Source organism: Mus musculus, chromosome 3 (genome assembly GCF_000001635.26).
Source record: "Mus musculus strain C57BL/6J chromosome 3, GRCm38.p6 C57BL/6J".
Taxonomy (NCBI): Eukaryota; Metazoa; Chordata; class Mammalia; order Rodentia; family Muridae; genus Mus; species Mus musculus.
This window is the reverse complement of record NC_000069.6, coordinates 55,163,409-55,181,985: the sequence shown is the minus strand read 5'-3', so window position 1 is coordinate 55,181,985 and position 18,577 is coordinate 55,163,409. Positions and strand designations below refer to the sequence as shown.

The 18,577-nt window shown below is 41.5% G+C and overlaps 1 protein-coding gene across 11 annotated transcripts in view; it reads right to left on the bottom strand.

Moving 5' to 3' along the window:
• Positions 1 to 6,735: 6,735 nt before the first annotated feature.
• Positions 6,736 to 18,577, bottom strand: part of Ccdc169 (coiled-coil domain containing 169) — a 37,912-nt gene continuing 26,070 nt past the window's right edge. For 5 of the 11 annotated variants that reach the window (NR_110781.1, NR_110780.1, NM_001290138.1 and 2 more), the window contains one exon: positions 9,050 to 10,721. Coding sequence is in view for 7 of the 11 variants with exons in the window: in NM_001290138.1 (NP_001277067.1) it covers positions 10,622 to 10,721 (100 nt within the window). In the remaining 4 variants the exon portion in view is untranslated. Of the gene's footprint in view, positions 6,758 to 9,049; positions 10,722 to 11,494; positions 11,627 to 18,577 lie in introns of those variants that run through there. The other 6 variants (XM_017319613.1, XM_006501575.2, NR_110776.1 and 3 more) reach the window with 5 other exon arrangements.

The window sequence follows — 18,577 nt, the reverse complement described above, 5'->3', positions numbered from 1 at the left end:
CTGTGGGAGCCCTGGGCAGAGTGACGTGGACACCCCAGGCACGCCACTCAAACCTCGGGCTGGCCTGCAAGGCTCTACTACGCATGGGCAGAGAGAGGGTGTGCTGCGATGCCTGGGGTGGGCCAGCAGTTTTGCTTTCTCCAGAGGCGTGCATGCATTGCTCTGATAAAATACTCCCATCTGACGCCTGTGCAAGTGTATGGACAGCGCTCTTATGGCGGTTTCTTTAATTCAGGATATTTTTTTGCAATCACTCGGTTTTTGTACTGAGACTTAATACATTGCCCCCGTTTTCTCAGCTTAGAAACTGAGGCAGTGAAGAGGTTTCTGGTAGCTGCTGACTTGAGAACCAATGGCATTATATTCAGCCCTGGTTCAGCGTTTGCTTGAGAGCTACTGAAACAAGATCTTTTCTCTTGTTACTGTGTCTAAGGTTTAGCTTAGAAACCTGTTGTGCAGTGACGCAGCTCACTTGAACACAACACAGAAGAGCTTTGTGTGTCCCACCACTGCAGGTGGTCTGTCTCCCAGCAAGCCCTCCGGGTCTCCTGAGCTACTGTTGCATTCTGCTCTGGGGGTCTGATTTAGGTCATCAGGGTATGCAAAAATAGTCCTGTGCCTCTCTGCCTTTTGCATGGAAAGAGGTGAGATAGTCTGAGGGATCCTCCTTCATCCACGATTCTACCAACTGTGGGCTGAAAATATTAAGAGAAAACTGGCCAGATGGTGTGGTGCTCACCTTTAATACCAGCACTGGGAAGGCAGAGGCAGGAGATCTTCTGAGACCAGCCTGGTCTATCTAGCAAATTCCAAGGCAGCCAGAGACCTTGTCTCAACAAAACAAACAGAAGAGGAGAAAATGTCATCATTACTAAACATGTACAGACCTCCCCCCTCCTTTCTCATTCCTTGAACAATACACTAGCCACTATCTGTATCATATTAAATATTACAAGGCAAGTTTCCCTTATCTAAAGGCTTCAGGCCTGAGACCTTCAACGGATGTATAAATGTTTTGTATCTAAAACGAGGCCAGATTCACTTTAGGTGACACAGTGCAGAGATTCAGCCCCTTACACATAATGTGCATTTATGTTCATAAACACCATATACTTAGAATCTGAAGGTGGATTTTATACAGATTTAAAAAATAATTTTGTCGAAGGATATGGAAGAAGAGGATCATGTCCGCAAAGAAGTTTTAAGTTTTAGAAGAGTTTAGATTTTCAGATTAGCTATGCTCCACCTACATAAGCAATCTAGAGCTGATTTAAAGGAAAATGTGTGTCGTTTATATGCAAAACCAACTGCATTTTGTATAAAGGAACTGAACACCAACAGATCTTAGTATCTACAGGGGACCTGAAATCAATCCTCTGATTACACAGGAGTGAAATCTGTACATGTAAGCATTTTATTAAACCTGAATTCCACCTCTCTGCTGCTTTCTACCTTATGGGGCCTGAGAGTAAGTAAATGTATGTGAAGCAGATGGCCCGTCCATCCTTCCCACATGCATGCAGGACAAGGGTGAAGTCATGCCCAGGCATGGTGTGGTCTGAGCTGAGCCACTTAGAACATTTTTCTCTTGAACAGTAACCAACTTTCCTTTGTTCCAGGGGTGAGGAACAGCAACTGTGAAGCTAGAATGATTAGCTCAGACATACATAGTTCAAATGAAACAGAAGACAGGAGTATGTGAAACAAAGTCATTCCAAGGTTGGGAGGAGTAACTTTCATTTTCATGGATCTATGTGCCTGTCTATCTGTCTATCTATCCATCCATCTATCTATTTGTATCTAGAGTGTGAAAGTCCAAAATTAAGAAGTATTAACTTAGTTTCATTTTCAGCATCTCAAAAGAAAGCTTAATTTTTAATTTTATACATATATGTGTATATATATATAGATGTGTGTATGTATATATAATCAATTAATTATATATTTATAAATAATATAGTATAAATATATAATATGTATTTATTATAATATCTATAATATAATATGTTTATATTTATTATATTATATATTTAAAACAACAATATTATACCACTTTTGCTATAGGCGGGACTACCAGAACTCCACTAACCATCAAATTCCATTGTAGAACTATAAACAGAAATGTTTCTGTAGTTTTCAGACTTCTGATTCAGTTCTTGTCTCCTCCCATCTTCTCTGACATTTCAACAAAGACAGATAGCCGGGACCATGCTTAAAACAGAAGCCAGAATATGAACTCCTTGTCTTAGGGCCACCACTGAAAATGGTCCTCTACCTTTTTCAATAAGCTGCTCTTGTCTCTGACTCTGTGTCTTGCTGTTACTACCTCCCACTCTCTGGTCATAATGTCTTCTTGTTGTTCCTTCTTCCGTGTGCTTTCTGTCCACAGTTTTCTACCTCGTAGTTCTCTGCTGCACTGGCACATCCAGAGATGCTCCTATCAGAATGGAGCCCCTCACTCTATTTTTCTGTGCACTGTTTACCCTGATGTAAATAGCACATTTTATTCTGCTTCTCATCTCTAGAATAAAGACCTAGAAAACTCCTGACTGACAGCTGGCATTAAAATATTTGAACTGGCTGTTCTTACAGAGGACCCATGTTCAGTTCCCAGAACCCACATGGAAGCTCATGGCCATCTGTAACTCCAGTTCTAAGCTATCTAATGCTTTCCTCTAGCCTCCCAGGATTTCTACATGCACATGGTATACACACACACACACACACACACACACACACACTACACAACACACAATCTCTCTCACTCACACACACAACCACAGGCACATAACTCTCTCACACAATACATATAAAAATAAATATATTTTAGGAAAGAGACAAATTAAGGACACTCAGCAGATGATTGGCAGCAGTGGGCTTTGTCATGTTTTTAGAGATATGAGTTTATCAATGCCACCCATTGTGTAATGAGACACAGAAGGTACAGTTTGTTGGAAAGGAAAACCTGCATAACCAAAATGAGTTTCTTATCGAAGTGAATGTGGTGTCTTCACGTGGACAGTGTCACAGAGAGGAAAAGGCCGGCTTTGATCTTGTCCTTCCATACTTAAGTCTGCAAGAGCTCTGCTTATAAACAAGTTCTCTTCCTCAATGTGACAGCAGGGCTCACTCTATCCTCCCCCCCCCCCCTGCCCCCAGCCAGGGTTGAGACTCAGGGTTGACTTTCAAGTCACCAAATTAGTCTCTCTTCCTTAACAGTGTCCCAGAATCCACACAATGGTTTTTCAGTATAGGATCCACCCAACCAGGCTGGAGGCATTTCTTTGGTGCTGTGGTAATAACTGGAGGAGCCCTCTGAGACCCAGAGAAAACCCGAACTGCCCTTAACGACAGCATCTGCCAGCAAACCTCTGTGGGCCAGTTCATTGACCTGGGAACTGTACTGGACATTTCCTCCGAGCCTCCTCGGCTAACAGCTAATTTACTAGCCATTCTCACTTCTGCCTGATTTTTTCCTGCATCCGAGAGGCCAGACACTCTCTTGCTTCTAAGTCTTCTTCCTGCTTCTTGCTCAGTCCTGAACCTGGAACTGTAATTCTAACAGCCTTACTCTCTATGTTCACTATGCTTAGCTGTGAGCATTTTCATCGCAGTGGCTCATTCTTTTGTGGATAATCTGGGAAAACAAGAAAAATCGCAATGTATCCCTGGTTCCCTCGGCTGCCCATAATACACATACTTCTCAAAATTAATCTGCTGAAATCCTAGCTCTGAGATGATGGTATTAAGAGGTGAGTGAGGTCTTTATGTGGTCATTGTGTCATTGAAGGAGGAGCCCTCACTAATTACATTAGTGCCCTGAATGAAAAAGAGGCCTGAGAAAGGTCCCTCGACCTCTCGAGACTATGAATGCACAATGAGAAGATATAATCTATAGAGTTGGAAGCAGACCATGCCCAGTCCACTGAATCTCCCAACACACTCATCTTGGACTTGGCAGCTTGCAGAACTGGTATAAATAAAATTCTGGCTTATTTTCTAAGCCAGCCAGTGGTATTTTGTTAGAAGAACTCAGTAGGAACCCTCTTATCCCTCTGCTCAACTATTTTCAGATCTTAGGGCAGAGACTGTTTTACCAGAATTCATATCCCAGTAACTAGTCAGTTGGTAATACATACAGTGCCCCCACCATGGTTAAGAAGTATTTCCCTTAGGTGGCAAAAAAAAAAAAAAAAAAATCACATAGGCACTGATTATGCCCAGCAGTAAACTGTAACAGGTTTTGACAGCTTTCCTATTAACTAATATACTAATGTTCAATAGCAGGAATTGGTTGTAGCAAATGTACCTTGTTTTAAACCTTGGTGCCTTGTAAGAAAATATAGAACTAAGCAGAAGTGATAGCAAAACCAAGGCTAAGGCTGTGTCACACCCAGAATGGCCCCCACTCCCGGGCACAACCATGCCACTGAGACATTAGAATCAGCAGATTCCTCGGAGCTTCTACGGCTGTGCTGCCTGAGAAAACAGTCGCCAAGGGACTGGCTTTCCTCGAGCCGCAGTGACAGCTGGCCTAAGCCAGCAGGAATTTCTGTCACCAAAAACTCAGGCAATCTTAAAAGGAGAAATGTCTTGTCTATGAGTGTTGGGGATGTGTGAAGTAGAAAAGGGGACATCTTGTGAATAGTTGAATATATACTGACAGGAGAAAAAAGTCTAATGAACTAACTTTACTATGAAACTTAATACCCAGGTGGTGTGTATGTGTGTGTATATGTATAATATAAAGATGTGGGTACGTATTGGTGCTCTAACACTGCCAATGATTTGAACTCTTGGGATGTTTTCTTTTTCTTAACAGGCTCCCCAGATGTGTGTGTGTGTGTGTGTGTGTGTGTGTGTGTGTGTGTGTGTGTGTGTTTACTTCTTTGGTTGATGAAGCCCAACTTGATCATTGCATAACAGAGAAAACCTTTGGTGTGGACCTTCCAACTCTTCAAGTTAGCTACTACCTCAACAGGATACTGCAGCAAGCGACATCAACTCAGCAGCTCTGGGAGACCCTAGACAGCACAGAGATTGGAAACCTGAAGACTCCTGGGTTCCATAGAGGACTAAGTACTCAGCAGACTGTAGACCTAAGAAAAGATGCTGAGGAAAATCTTAGTAGTAAGTCTGGGGTGTAGTTGGTTGCCTTTAAAAAGCACAATGAGTTTGGGTGCAAGTGGCCCATGTTCAAGGGAAACCTAGAAATGTAGAACTCTGAACAGTGTGAAAGACAGGAAAGTTTACCTCCAGGGTCCCCGAAGGCAAGGCTGAGAAGTAAACACCACAAAAATCAGCAGGACATAGACTGTGGCAGAAATCAACATGACTGGCAGAGTTTTTAAAATATGTGTTTCCATGAGATATAAAGAGGAATGGGCCTAAGAAACAAATTATGCTTAGAATTTATAACTGTTGTATATAGAATTCACTGTTCCTTATTTATATATGTGGGGTGTGTGTGTGTGTGTGTGTGTGTGAGAGAGAGAGAGAGAGAGAGCGCGCGCGTATGCACGCGCACATATATGTGGGTAAGTGTGTGTGTGCATGCATGGAGGCAGAGGTTGGCATATTGTGTTATTGTCCATTACTTCCATCATTCATTTTGAAACCGGGTCTCTCATTGATCCTGGAGCTCACGGTTAGCTTGCACTGACTATTGAACTCTAGAGATCCTCTTGTCTCTGCTTCCCCAGTGCTGAGATTACAAAATACATCGTGCCTAGCTTTTTATGTGGATGTGGGAGCATCAGACTCACATGCTCAGTCAGCTGAGTCCTTCACCAACTGAGCCATTTCCCCAGCCTTCTGCTACTAGGTAGGTGGAATTGTATTATCCCCAAACCTGTAAAATGGAAGACTGTGTTGTTTTTTAAGTGGCACTAAAGGTACCTCTGGACACCCATGTTTGTTCGGAGAATGGTCTCTGGGAGTTGTACAAACCCTAAGGACAGTATAGTGAAGCAGATGATGGGGAGGAGAGAGGACCAGAGTGAATCAAAGGTTGCTGAGAAAAGGTGGACAGGAGTGTTCCTCTCAGAAAATAGGGTCAGGACGCAAGCAGCGAGCCTACCAGTTCCCTAGAAGAAGGTATCCGCTGTGCCTGCCTATTGGGGTTCCCTAAGTGCCACAAGTCAGTGAGGCTGGATACTCCTTTCCCAAGTGAACCTGTTCTAGATAAGTTTCTCATTCGATCATGGACTGGACACAACTGTTTGTGCCCAGCTAGCGTTAGACTATCAATTCATAAAGCATTCGTAGCAAGGCTTAAGAGAACTTCTATTATAATGTTATCAATGAAAACACAAAGACAGATCGTTGTTCTAGATACGGTCAGAAGATTTGAAAGTAGAGTTGGGTTCAATTTTGAGTGCTAGTTGAGAATCCCTTGGCCAATAACACTGCTATCCATGGATGGCCTGGTTTATCTGTGTGGTTGAGTAGGTGCTGTTACCTACTAAAATACCCAATACCTCTAAGATTTATTAGAAATATTGCTTGGTGTAATATAAAGAGAACAGGTTAATTGCTTTAGTTAGTAAAATTCAATCACTGGTGCCCAACACAGAACACGTACAAGTAGGAATGCTTTATTCACACAACCACCAGGTGAGGAGTAGCATTGCGAATAGAATAAATATGCCGTGTACGATGATCCAGTGACCTGAGAGTCTTCCACGATATGGGGCTACTGCACACCGCGGCTTTGAGACTTGCTTCTTTGGAATGTGTGGTGCCAGCACTTCAGACACTGAAGCAGGAGGATGACCAGTTTAAGGTTAACCCGAGGTATTCTAGTTTGCTTTTCTGTTGCTGTAATACATAGTATTCACCAAAAGCAACTCAGAGAGGAAAGGGTGTATTTATTTCTTTTTTCACACAATCTTCTAGTTCACATTTGAAGAAGGTGCTGGGGGCTAAGCCATCCTTCAGGCAATCAGAACTTCCATGGCTCATTCTCTAAACACACGTGGATGTCAAAAGGTACCTTTAGACCCCTTTTTTAAATCACTGTAATACAGTTTTATTTTATTTATTTGGCTAATATAATTCCATCTATATAGTAGCAGGGGGCTGGAGAAAAGGCTCAGTCCGGAAAGTTCTTGCCTGCCTGAGGACCTGAGCCTGATCCCCAGCATCGACATTAAATGCTTGCAAGGATAAAGCCCAATAAAATTATCAACAGCAATGTAATGCATGACATTCATAAAATGATATAGTGGACAGAAAATGAGATCAGAAATCAGGGGCGGATGTGGGGGGGGAAATCAGTCACAGAAGCAGAGGATATAAATAGAAAAGAAGCACATTAAACCCGTTGTTGTGCTTATAATATATCCAAAACCAGCAAAGAAGATCAGGGTGGGGAGGAGGCACAACCAAGAATGATGATCTTGTGTGCTTTTGTAGGCCAGGCCTAGAAATGACATAGATGTCTTATTGGTCTGGCATGGTGGTACATGTCTTTGGTGCCAGCACTTCAGAAGCTAAGGCAGGAGGATGGCAAGTTTCTGGCTAGGAGTTCTAGCTTACTTTTCTTCTGCTATGATAGAACACTAACAAATTTAGGAGAGGGGAGGGTTTATTTAGTTTACATTCCCATGTCAGAGGCTACCATTGAGAGAAGCCGGGGCTAGAGCCTGAAGTCGAGACCATGAAGAGATGTGGCTCTCTGGCTTGCTCAGCAACATTCCTTACACAGCCCAGGACTGCCTAGGTTTGGCAATGACCAATGGTGGACTAGGCCCACATCTACAAACTGGCTATCCAGAAAGTACCCTGCAGACACTCCCAACAAGATAATCTGATAGAGACTGTTCAACCAGGGGTTCCCTCTTCCTAGATGTGTCCAATTTTAAGCTACATAACATGACACAGTCTCAAGACAAAGACAAAAACAAACAAACATACAACGACCACCAGAGAGAAGGCACAAAAGGGGATGTCTGCTTGATATAGGATCTCATACAATTCTGTACCTGTGGTGTGCTCCTGGACAGTGTTTCTAATACACACAACAGCTCAGTGTTTATGACCTATGCACTGGTAAACAAAGTTCTTCCTGTCCATGAAACATGAGCCTCGGGTGCATTCTTCCGAGAAAGGAGACTGTTCATTGAGCATAAAGCAATCTGGACCACAGTCCACTAGTTTGATCACCAAATACTTTTGTTTTTCTTCAGAACTTGCACAGAGTCAAAGCCCTGTCTCTCCCCTTTATCCAGGTGCAACTCAAAGAAATATAATGGTTGAAGAAACAAAATGGATTGTTAATACTTTGTGTTTTAATATTCTTTCTTTGCTTTAAAAATAGTTTTAATATCAAGTGAATGTGTTCTTCAGTTCTGGCCTTGCAAGAGTGGCAGAGCCAAATTTAGCCATTCACTGTGACTAAATAGAAGGGTAGATAAAAATAGATAAAAGAGTTGTTTGCAGGTGTAAGAGGGGATCCTTGAGAAGGCAGCAAGTCCAGTTGCCTCCTTAGCTCCTCCCCTATACACATCACAGACTTCAGAGAAGGAAGTACCATGGTAACAGGTCCGTTTCCCACATTAGAGGAGACAGAAGCTGGTGGAAGAGGCTGATGGTGAACACAAAGGCCTGTCCAAAAACAGAACCCCAAGTCTGCACAGGATACCACGAGCCCCTACAGGACACCAAGGCATAAATTGCAAAATGGTGAAGCAGAGTGCCTACAGGTCTCCAGGCATCCAGGTCTGGGCCAAGCAGAGCTATGTGTCCTTTGTGTCATTCACGGTAACTTCACTGGGGCCTCAGGCTAGCTATATCTTAACAACCTCACTCTTGGCAGGTTTACTCACTCCAATGGAAGTCTGAGGCGTTAAATAGAACTGTAAGCAATTTAAATGCTCATAGGAATATTGCAATCTGCAATATGATATTATTGATACTCAACATCCAATAAAAACTGTATAGATATATGAAGCAGAATGGGAGACCCAAAGCCAGGAGAAAAATCAGTCTTTAGAAACAAACTTGGAAGAGAAATAAAGAAAGAGAAAATATGTACATTAAAGCCCTATCATGTCAATATTCCATTTTATTAAAATATTTTATTCTTCGATAATTTCACACATGTATACAATGTATTTATTTCATACACACACCAATTCCAAGATCCCATAACCCCTTCCCAACAGCATATCTTTAAATACGTGTGTATACATACACACATATACATCCATATATATGTTTATTCACACACACATCTATTCCATTGAAGCCAGTTAGTGCTGTCCATAAATACATAGCCGTGGGGCCATCTACTGGATCATTCTGAACCTACCAGGGACCACACCCTTAAAAGGACGGACTCTCCCTCTCCTAGCAGACCTTGCTGTCACCAGCTTCTCAGCTAGGGGTGAGGCCCATGTGTCCCTCTGCCACTGGAGCTGGAATGTTGGCTAGCTTGATCTTGAGCAGGTTTTGTGCAGGCAACCATAGCTACTGCAAGTTCATGAGTGCAGCATTATGGTTCTATTATCTACACATACATGTACATATTATGCATAATACATACATACATACATACATACATACATACACACATACATACATACACATAAACCCCTCAGGTGTAAAAGGCACATTACATATAAAAGGAAACAAATGACTTTTTTCATCAGATATAGGTTAAAACACCACTTGCTTAACATGCACAAGAAATTTAAATTCCAATAATTTCTCTCATTTAAATGGGTAAGTTATATGAATCTTCCTGATCTCTACTACAATTAGAAAAAACATTCGAGTCACAAAACACCCTAAACATGAATAAAATTCAATAAAGTTCATAGGTCCTAAAAACAATTTCTTATTCTCCCTCTATTTCCTTCTAGTCTCCAGTATTCCAAACTCCTGCAAAGTTTGGTCCAAAAACTAGACCATTTTTGTGAATTAGTAAATGTCACAAAATGACTTTAATGCCACATACACAGTGGCAGACCCCTGTGACTGAATTTCTAGAAATTTTATAAATTATACAGTTTAGCACAGCCATTTTTCTAGATGTAGGAAATAAACATGAGGTGATAGGATAACCCTAAATCCTCAAGGTTACTGGCGGGGGGGGGGGGGATGGGGGCAAGAACAATGCAGTGCATGGCTGAAGTTATTGATAATATTTTCCTGAAACTTTCATATGCATGTGATCTGGGAATATGTTGAAACCTTGATTTTAGAAAGTTGAACTGAGCATGATGCAATTTAAAATAACAAAAAGGTGGAGATATTATATATAATATATAAAACAATATATAGTTCTAACTAATGGTCAATTTAGAAACCAAATACAACATAAAAGTGCAATCAGAGAATATCAGAAACACTCTACTGAGAGTGCCAGAAGGATGTCAACCTTCGGGTCCCTTCTAAGGTATTGTAAGAACTATAAGCACATGTACTGGATATTTAGGGTTGCTGGAGACCCATGACTTTTATGCAGGCAGAAGAATCAACTTTTGAAAGAGTGAGAGAAGCCGCTCTCCCTCATCTATTTCCTCCCCTGAGGAATGTATTGAACATTAGCTTCCTAAACTGAAGACACTGAATGACGAAAAAGATGGAAAAAATAGAAGTCTGCCCAGCTCTGGAGTCACGGGTTGAGTTTTGGAAGATGGTTTGATCTTGGAACCTTTTTAACTGGTCCTTTCTTGGCATTTGTTGTCTTCTGATTCATGGAATTGTGTCTTCCACTGAAATAAAATAAGCATCGATCATAATTTTTCTGTCACTGCTGTCTGCAATATAAACAGTATCCGCCATATATGAAGAACTATGGTTGACCCATCTCCTCCAGTCTGGAGTAAGGAAACCTTCATCCGCACATGTTCTGCTTACAGCACAGTCTCAGGCAACCATGTCACTGTCTCACTACAGCTTTGGGGCAACCACTGCAAAGGCAGGTACTCAACAGAGGAGTCTCCAGAAGCAGGCGTCGGGTAGCCAATGTGGAAGCCCGTGTCTGAAGAGGGGAAGGGGATCAAGGGCTACTTACCCTGAATTAAAGTCAAGAGCACAGAGAGGCCAAGAAATAAGGTAGGGATAATAAGATGACACTAAAACACAGATTTCTGTTCTTAGATCCCATGGAATCTTCTCTTACTGACTTATCCAGCTTTGTGCGGGTAGCTTCTTTGTGTTCTTCTGTGAACTAGCAGAGGCTGCTTCAGCTGAGGTACTTTTCAAATATATCTTAGAGTGTGGTCTCAGCACAAACAACCAAGTAAAGACCTGTCATTTTCCTCCTAAGCAAGGAAAAACTTTCTCTCCCCCATAAAAGCAAAGAGAAATTGTCAAAAAATAAATAAATAAAATAAAAAGAGTTCCAAAGCAGTTTAGAACTCTAGAAATCAAAAATATGTGTAGCAATTCTCAAGAATGTATAAAACAAAGAAAGTTGGGGACTTGGTGAGAACATTCAGTTGTGTGAAATTTAGTTTCCCCTAGCCCTACACCTGCCCCTTACCTCCAAGAAAACCAACAGCCCATAGCTATGGTAAAACCAGGGGTCAACACACACTACAGGAGCCGCCAATCACTGACTGCAAAGCTCTTCTTCTTTGGCCTTCTCTGGACATGGTCCAGCATGGAGAATTTGCTGGAACAAATTGAAGCCATCATTTAATTTCATGGCTACTATTATTTAAAACTAAGCTAACCAGGAAAGCTAAAAGGCTGGGGTGGGTATTAATAAACTCCAGCACCAGTCTTGGGATCTGGAACCCTAAACTCAGGTGTAGCTATGCCTATACAAGCCTAGACTCATGTGTGTCTTGACTTGAGAAGGACCTAAGCTCTTGCCTCTGCCAAAAATTTAGGTGTTGCAAAGGCAGAGTTGACGTTTTTCTTGGCTGAGTATGGAGAACCTATCCAAACACATATGCTATGTCCCCCAGGAGGGAAGAGGTTTATTGATCCCAAATACTTTGAATGTTTCTGTCAGTCCTAAGGTAACCTCTTCACTCACCCAGCACAGTATGTAGTAACCACTCATGACAAAGAATAACATCTTCACAGGATGAATTTTAAAATGTCATCACATAATAGCAACGATCAACTGGGGGGGAAAGAGTATCTAAGATAAAGAATAACAAAATGCCCAATTTTGATAAAATAATGGATAACCAAAACTGCAGACACAGTATAGCTCTAATGAAAAAGATGAAGCCATCAATGAAACCTTAGTTTAAAACATGAAATGCTGAAACTGCCATACTTAAAAATCAACACCAAAACCAAACCAAACAAACAAACCCAGAGACAGTACTTTAAGAAACAGCAATAAGAGTTGATTTTTCCACATAGAAACCCAGCAGCAAATGGGAGCACAGGAAATTAAAAAGCTTCTGTGTGGCAAAGAGACGAGGAGGCAAGAGAACCACAGAATGGAGAAAGTCCTGGCCTGCTATATTACAGACAGGGCATCAATATCTAGAGTAGACAGAGGACTGTAAATATTCATCTCCCAAGCCCCCAAAGTGCAATACATGGGCAATAAACGGAACTGAAGATGGTTCTCAAGCAGGAAAATGGTGAAGCAAACATCGAAAGGGCGTCCAATGTCCTTATCCATCAGAGAAACACAAAATGACTCTGAGATTCCAAGTCACCCAAGCAGGAAAAATAATGACAGCAAATGTTAATGAGGACGTGGGGAAAGATGTTCTTAGCCATTGTTGGTGGAGTACAGGCACTATACAAAATGATGTGCTTGTTTCTCCAAAAACTAAAAATAAAATTGCCATATGACTCTGCTTCCGATACATACACAAAGGACTCTAGCCCTGTGACAGAGATCGTGTGTACCTGTGTTTGCAGTTGCCCTGTTCACAATAGCAAGATGAAGGAGTCAGCCTAGTTGTGCATCATCAGAAGGATGGTGAAAATGTGGTCCAAACACACAATGAAAGTGTAATTGGCCATGAGGAGAAATGAAAATGGAAACATACTAAAATGAGATGGCTCAGGACCAGCGGACAAACCCCACGTGCTGCTTCTCATCTATGGATCTCAGCTTCTAATTTGTATGTGCATTTACCTGGAAGTGAATGTAGGTGCTAGGAAAGTAGACAGAGCTCCTTCAGGGGGAAGATGCCTCTAGGAAGAGGGGTGGAAGAGTATGAAAGTGGAAAGGGGCATCCTGAGGTTAGTAGACTACAACAGAAACACAGAGAGATGGGAGAGAGGAGTGGATGGGACCAGAGGGACCACTCAAACCTAAGTATATATGAAAATGCCACGAGGATTCCCCTTACTTTGTATTCAAATAAATAAATAGCATGCATAAAACATTGTCAGGAGTATCCATAGCAACATTATTCACATTATCAGAAATGTATAAATAATTCAAATCCCCATCAACTGACGACTGGATAACTGATGGTCTATAAAAATGTGGGATTGCTATCAAATCAACACAGTAAATCTGGCTGTGCTCGACATGGATGACCTTGAGAGAAGCTAGACATGTGAGTGGCACACTGCATGTGTCACAGTAGTAGGAAAAAAACCCACATAAACAGATTAGTGAGCACCAAGAGCCAGATGGTGAGACTTCTAATGGGCATGACACGTCTATGGGAGTTGGAGGAAGAGAACATTCTAGAATCAGTGGTGATGGTTATTCCACCCGGAGAACACACTAAAGACTTTAGTGTGTGTGACTTCAGATGCCTCAGTGGCATACAGGTGCCTATGTGGGTATACCAGGGAGCCATATTACTCAGCTGAGCTCAAGAAGGTTCTGAAACCTCAATATGAGGGTGTTACATGAATGATACCAGTCTAAACGTAGCGTATGTGTTGTTTGCATGCTCAAATTATGGTTTATTCTTATATTTTTCTCTCTTTCCAAAAGGATTTTTTTCTGATTTTGCTTACTCTTTATAGTTGCTAATGTGCTACACATTGGAAAGGAAGGAAATTTGAGAATATTTATAAGAGTTAGGAATTTTTTCAAAACCTTCTAAGTCTTCCATCAACCATTCAGTACAGGTTTCACTCTTATACTACAAGGGGGTAAACTGAGTCTGGGAGTGACTGCTCATATAAAGACACACTGTATAATTTGGTTGGAGAAAATTTATTTTCTGTCTGCTCTGAATGCAGAGCAAAATTTCATTTATTTCATTCATTTCATTCATGCTTCCTGTGTTTCTAAAAGGATAATACTAAATATACTGTTATTTTGACTTGGAGACTTCCACAAGATGGCTTATGATAGAATTTTTCTCCATTTATCACTCTCATTAATGTGATATGAAACTGCACAATTCATAGACAATACAAAAATGAACAAACCCAAATCATCCATACCACCACCAAACTTTTTTTACATTATACTTTCTATTTACTGTTATAAATTTTTTCTATGTCGTTATATATTCTAGCATCTGCATTCTAGAGTCTTCTAGAATTGACTAGAACTTCTTAATCTTGTCATAGTTTATTGAATTAGTTTCCTTTTTTTTAATTAGGTATTTTCCTCATTTACATTTACAATGCTATCCCCAAAGTCCCCCATACCCTCCCCCCACTCCCCTACCCCACCCCACTCCCACTTTTTGGCCCTGGCGTTGCCCTGTACTGGGACATATAAAGTTTGCAAGTCCAATGGGCCTCTCTTTCCAGTGATGGCCGACTAGGCCATCTTTTGATACATATGCAGCTAGAGTCAAGAGCTCCGGGGTACTGGTTAGCTCTGAATTAGTTTCTTAAGGCTGCAGATGTTGCCTGTATATCTGCTTTTTGTCTCAAAAATAAGCTCTTCAAACAATCGGTCCCTCAAGAAGTCACAATTAATTTCCCAATGGTGCTTTCATTCTGGAGCATGAAGGGCTGCTCTGTCTTCCTCAAGGGCCTTCCATCACTATAGAAACCTTTCATCAAAAAAGCAAAGCAAAGAGGAGGCTGCACAGCAAAAAAAAAAAAAAAAATAGAAACGTCACCATTGGCTCTTTGATGAGCTGTTGCTATGTATCCATCACCGTTTGAGGTCCTTACTTGCAAAATCCATAACTCACACAGTTAATATATTCCATGGCCCACAGCCCAAATATTACCTATCAGCTTTGTAGAGCTTAGGGGCAAGTTCTAAACCTATTTCTGAAGAGCATTCTCTTAATTATCTTAGCAATCCTTTATAAACAGCATGTGCAAGGATTTCTAGCATAGATCTTTCATGGAGATGGAGATATCTTATTCATTTACAGTCACAATTTCATGAAGTTGGAATATAATTGGTGATATAGGACTGGGCAGAGTCATTGTTTTGATCAATCTTTCAAACAATTTCTCTTAAATGGGTTTCTTCTGGTACTCTGATTTATCCTGAGTGTCAACAATACCATAAGTCGGTGTTTGAACATTGGTACTGCTAATATGGATGTTGCCTGTCACTCAAAGATCTGTGTTAAACATGGTCCCTGGAAGGACTAGTGGGAGAGAGGCTATGGGATCTGTAGGAGGCTGGGTCTTATGGGAAGTCTTGGGGTGGCTGGAAACATAACTCTGAAGCCAGAGGTGAGGCCCAGCCCCTCCCTTTTCACCTTTCTGCCTTGTGTGTGGCAGTTTTGTTCTGCCTTGCACGGCCAACCACTCAGTGTGAAGCTTGACACAGGTCCAGCATAGTGAGGGCAATCAAACATAGACAAGACCCTTTTAAACTAAGGTTAAAGTAACTTTTTTAAAAAATTGTGATTATGTTAGCCTCTGTGTTACAGATGCAAGTTGACAAGCACATATGAGAATGTCAACCGTATCAAACATTAAGGCCATAGCTCTTGAGTTTTAAAAATATCATGCAAAACATGACATGTCTGAAAGTGTGCAAACCATAAACTCACAATTCTGTAAAGTACTGTGGCGTTAAAACTCCAGTAACTATCCCCCAGGCTTACAGATAAAGTTCTGTCATCTTACTGGAAGGCTCTCTTGTACTTCCTAATTCCCAGCCCCATTTATAAGGACTATCCTGTGTTCCTACACCAGATTACTTCAGCCTCTTTTAACTATTATATGAATGGAAGCACATTTACATAGTTCCTTATAGAAGACTAGGAAAATTTTCCAACTGTTCTATAAAGGGTATTTATTACTATTACCTGTATAGTATATATTTATAGATACTAGGAATATCCATTCCCTACTGATGGACATTTTAAGTTTTTTTTCCACCTTTGACTATCCTGGATAAAGCATCTATGACATCCATGCACAGGTCTTATGGTGTAAATGATCTATTGCATTGAGAGGTAGAGTTGTTGAAAACAGAGTAAGTGTATGGGCAGCTATAGAAGTGAATACAAAGCACTATTCCCAAGCATCCATCTAAATCCACCAGCCCCCACTCCACTGTAGTGACTGTGCCTCACATGGCCACTCCACTCTGCAGATGAGGGGTGGCACTAACACTTCCCCCTAAGCTCAGCACCACTTGGGTCAATCAATGCTGCTGTGAAGTGCTTAGCACCAGCGTCAGTTATGACTCAAATTGGAACAATCAACAAAAGAAGGATATCAAAATTCCGTGGTCAGGTCGGTAATTCAGAAATAATATATTAAGACACTCCCGTCTACTGAAATGTTTTTGAATGCCTAATGAGGAAGACAGAGATGTTTCTGTTGGGGGAGATCTGAGTGTTGTATTTAGTTTCAGACAATGAAAGCCATCTTAGTCCAGCTGCTTGACCACTCATCAGTTCAGCGATCCATTCAAGAATTATTAAGCAGCAATCTATGGTGGACAATCTCTCCACATTCAGATTCATCAGACACAGGATGGATCTGGGTCGAATGGCAGTTCTGAAGATCCTGAGGCAGCTGACTGAGTGAGAGTCCCAGCCTATGGCATCCACCTCCTGTATAGCACCTTAGGCTCAGCTCTGTGGCCCAGAGGCCCCGGGCAAGCAGATGGAGGCATGGTGTTTGGCCATTGCTCCATAAGGAGACAGGTGGGGTTTGACACCTTGGTGATGTCCTTGGGTAGCCTCAGTCAAACCTGATAAGATCCTGCAGGAAGTAGGCACCTAGCGATGGTGACTGATTTCAGGGTTTATTCTGAGACAGCCAACCTCAAGAGTATTCAGTGAAAAATCTAGACTGTCTTCATAGTCACAGGATGGGAATGCTTATGGATATGTGTATTAATGTAATGGGAGCCTTAGATAAAATAGAAGGAGGCTGTGTAGGCGGCTGTGCAGAGAGGAGCTGAGATAGTAGCTCAGGATTACTGTCCTCCAGAAAGCTTGCCCGCCAGGCTCCTAGTGGCAACAATTCTCCGTCCTAATAAAGCCTTGCCCTGAGTGGGAAGAGTATCACCCTGTGCCTATTCCATCACAAAGCCTGCTTATGTTCTTGGAGTCTGAGATATTAGCAGGAGTTTGGTAGATGTGTGACTCTGGCCAACAGAACGGTTGGGTGCTACAGGCAGTGAGCCTCCCTGGGGGAATCACAAAACCAAATGAGTGGGTGCTACCCAGGCAGTGAGATCAAAGCTTAGTGTGCTGTCAGCTTGCTGTTGTAAGTCACTCTTGGAGGGACTAAGTATGTCAGCAGGACTCTGCCTAGACAGGACTTGACAAGTTGCCACCGAGTCCTCACAAACTTGACTCCAGGTCCTTTTCCCTTTGTGGATTTCAACGGGATCTTTTCTCTGTGATACATCCTAGCATGAGTACAAATGTGTCCTGAGTTCTGGAACCTACCATTGAGTCTCTTACCACCGAGATGGTCTTGGGAATCTCAGACACAGCGGTTTGATTCTTTTTCCATGGAGATCCTTTGTCAAATTTTAATATTTAAACTACACTATAATTCTATGATGAAAATGTGTAAAGATAATTAATTGTAATTTAAATAAGTAATAACTAATAGTGAAAAATATGCTTTGGCCCATCTAGCTGAGAATTGGGCTATACCATTAATCTTTACCAAAGAAACTTGTCATAGTACGTATCCTTTGAGAACTTCTCATCTTGACTAGAGTTAGACAGGATTGATTTAGAACTAATTTACAACTTGGCTTAATTTTTCCAGTATTATATATGAATATCATATAGAATGGATATAGAATATCATCATATAGAATGGATCAGGTGATTCCATATTTTCTATAGGACTTGAAAAGTTCACAAGTTATAAAACTCCAGCAAGTCCCTTTGTTCTTCAGCATAAAGTAGCCTCGTTTATATGGGATCCATAGTTAAACTGTACCGTATCCATAGCAACAAACATGCTTCTCCACTGGAAAGGTACAGACAGGAGTCAGCTGTGCCTGCTGCGTTGTTAGGAGTGTCATTTTAATTCTGCCCAGGTTCTCTGCTGCTTTAGTTTAACACACCCTCTCCTTTGGAGACTAACAGTGCTTCAGGGAGCTCCAATCCCGTGTATATAGCATGTGAGACCACTAGATTCCCTGCAGTTTCTTCCCATGTGCTGTTTTATACATGGCTATAAAATCTAGAATCTAAGCTCCCAAAATATACCAGACACCTTGTTGTACGAGTGTTGCGAGAGGGCAAGTATAATGAACTAGGCAAGGGGAGATCTA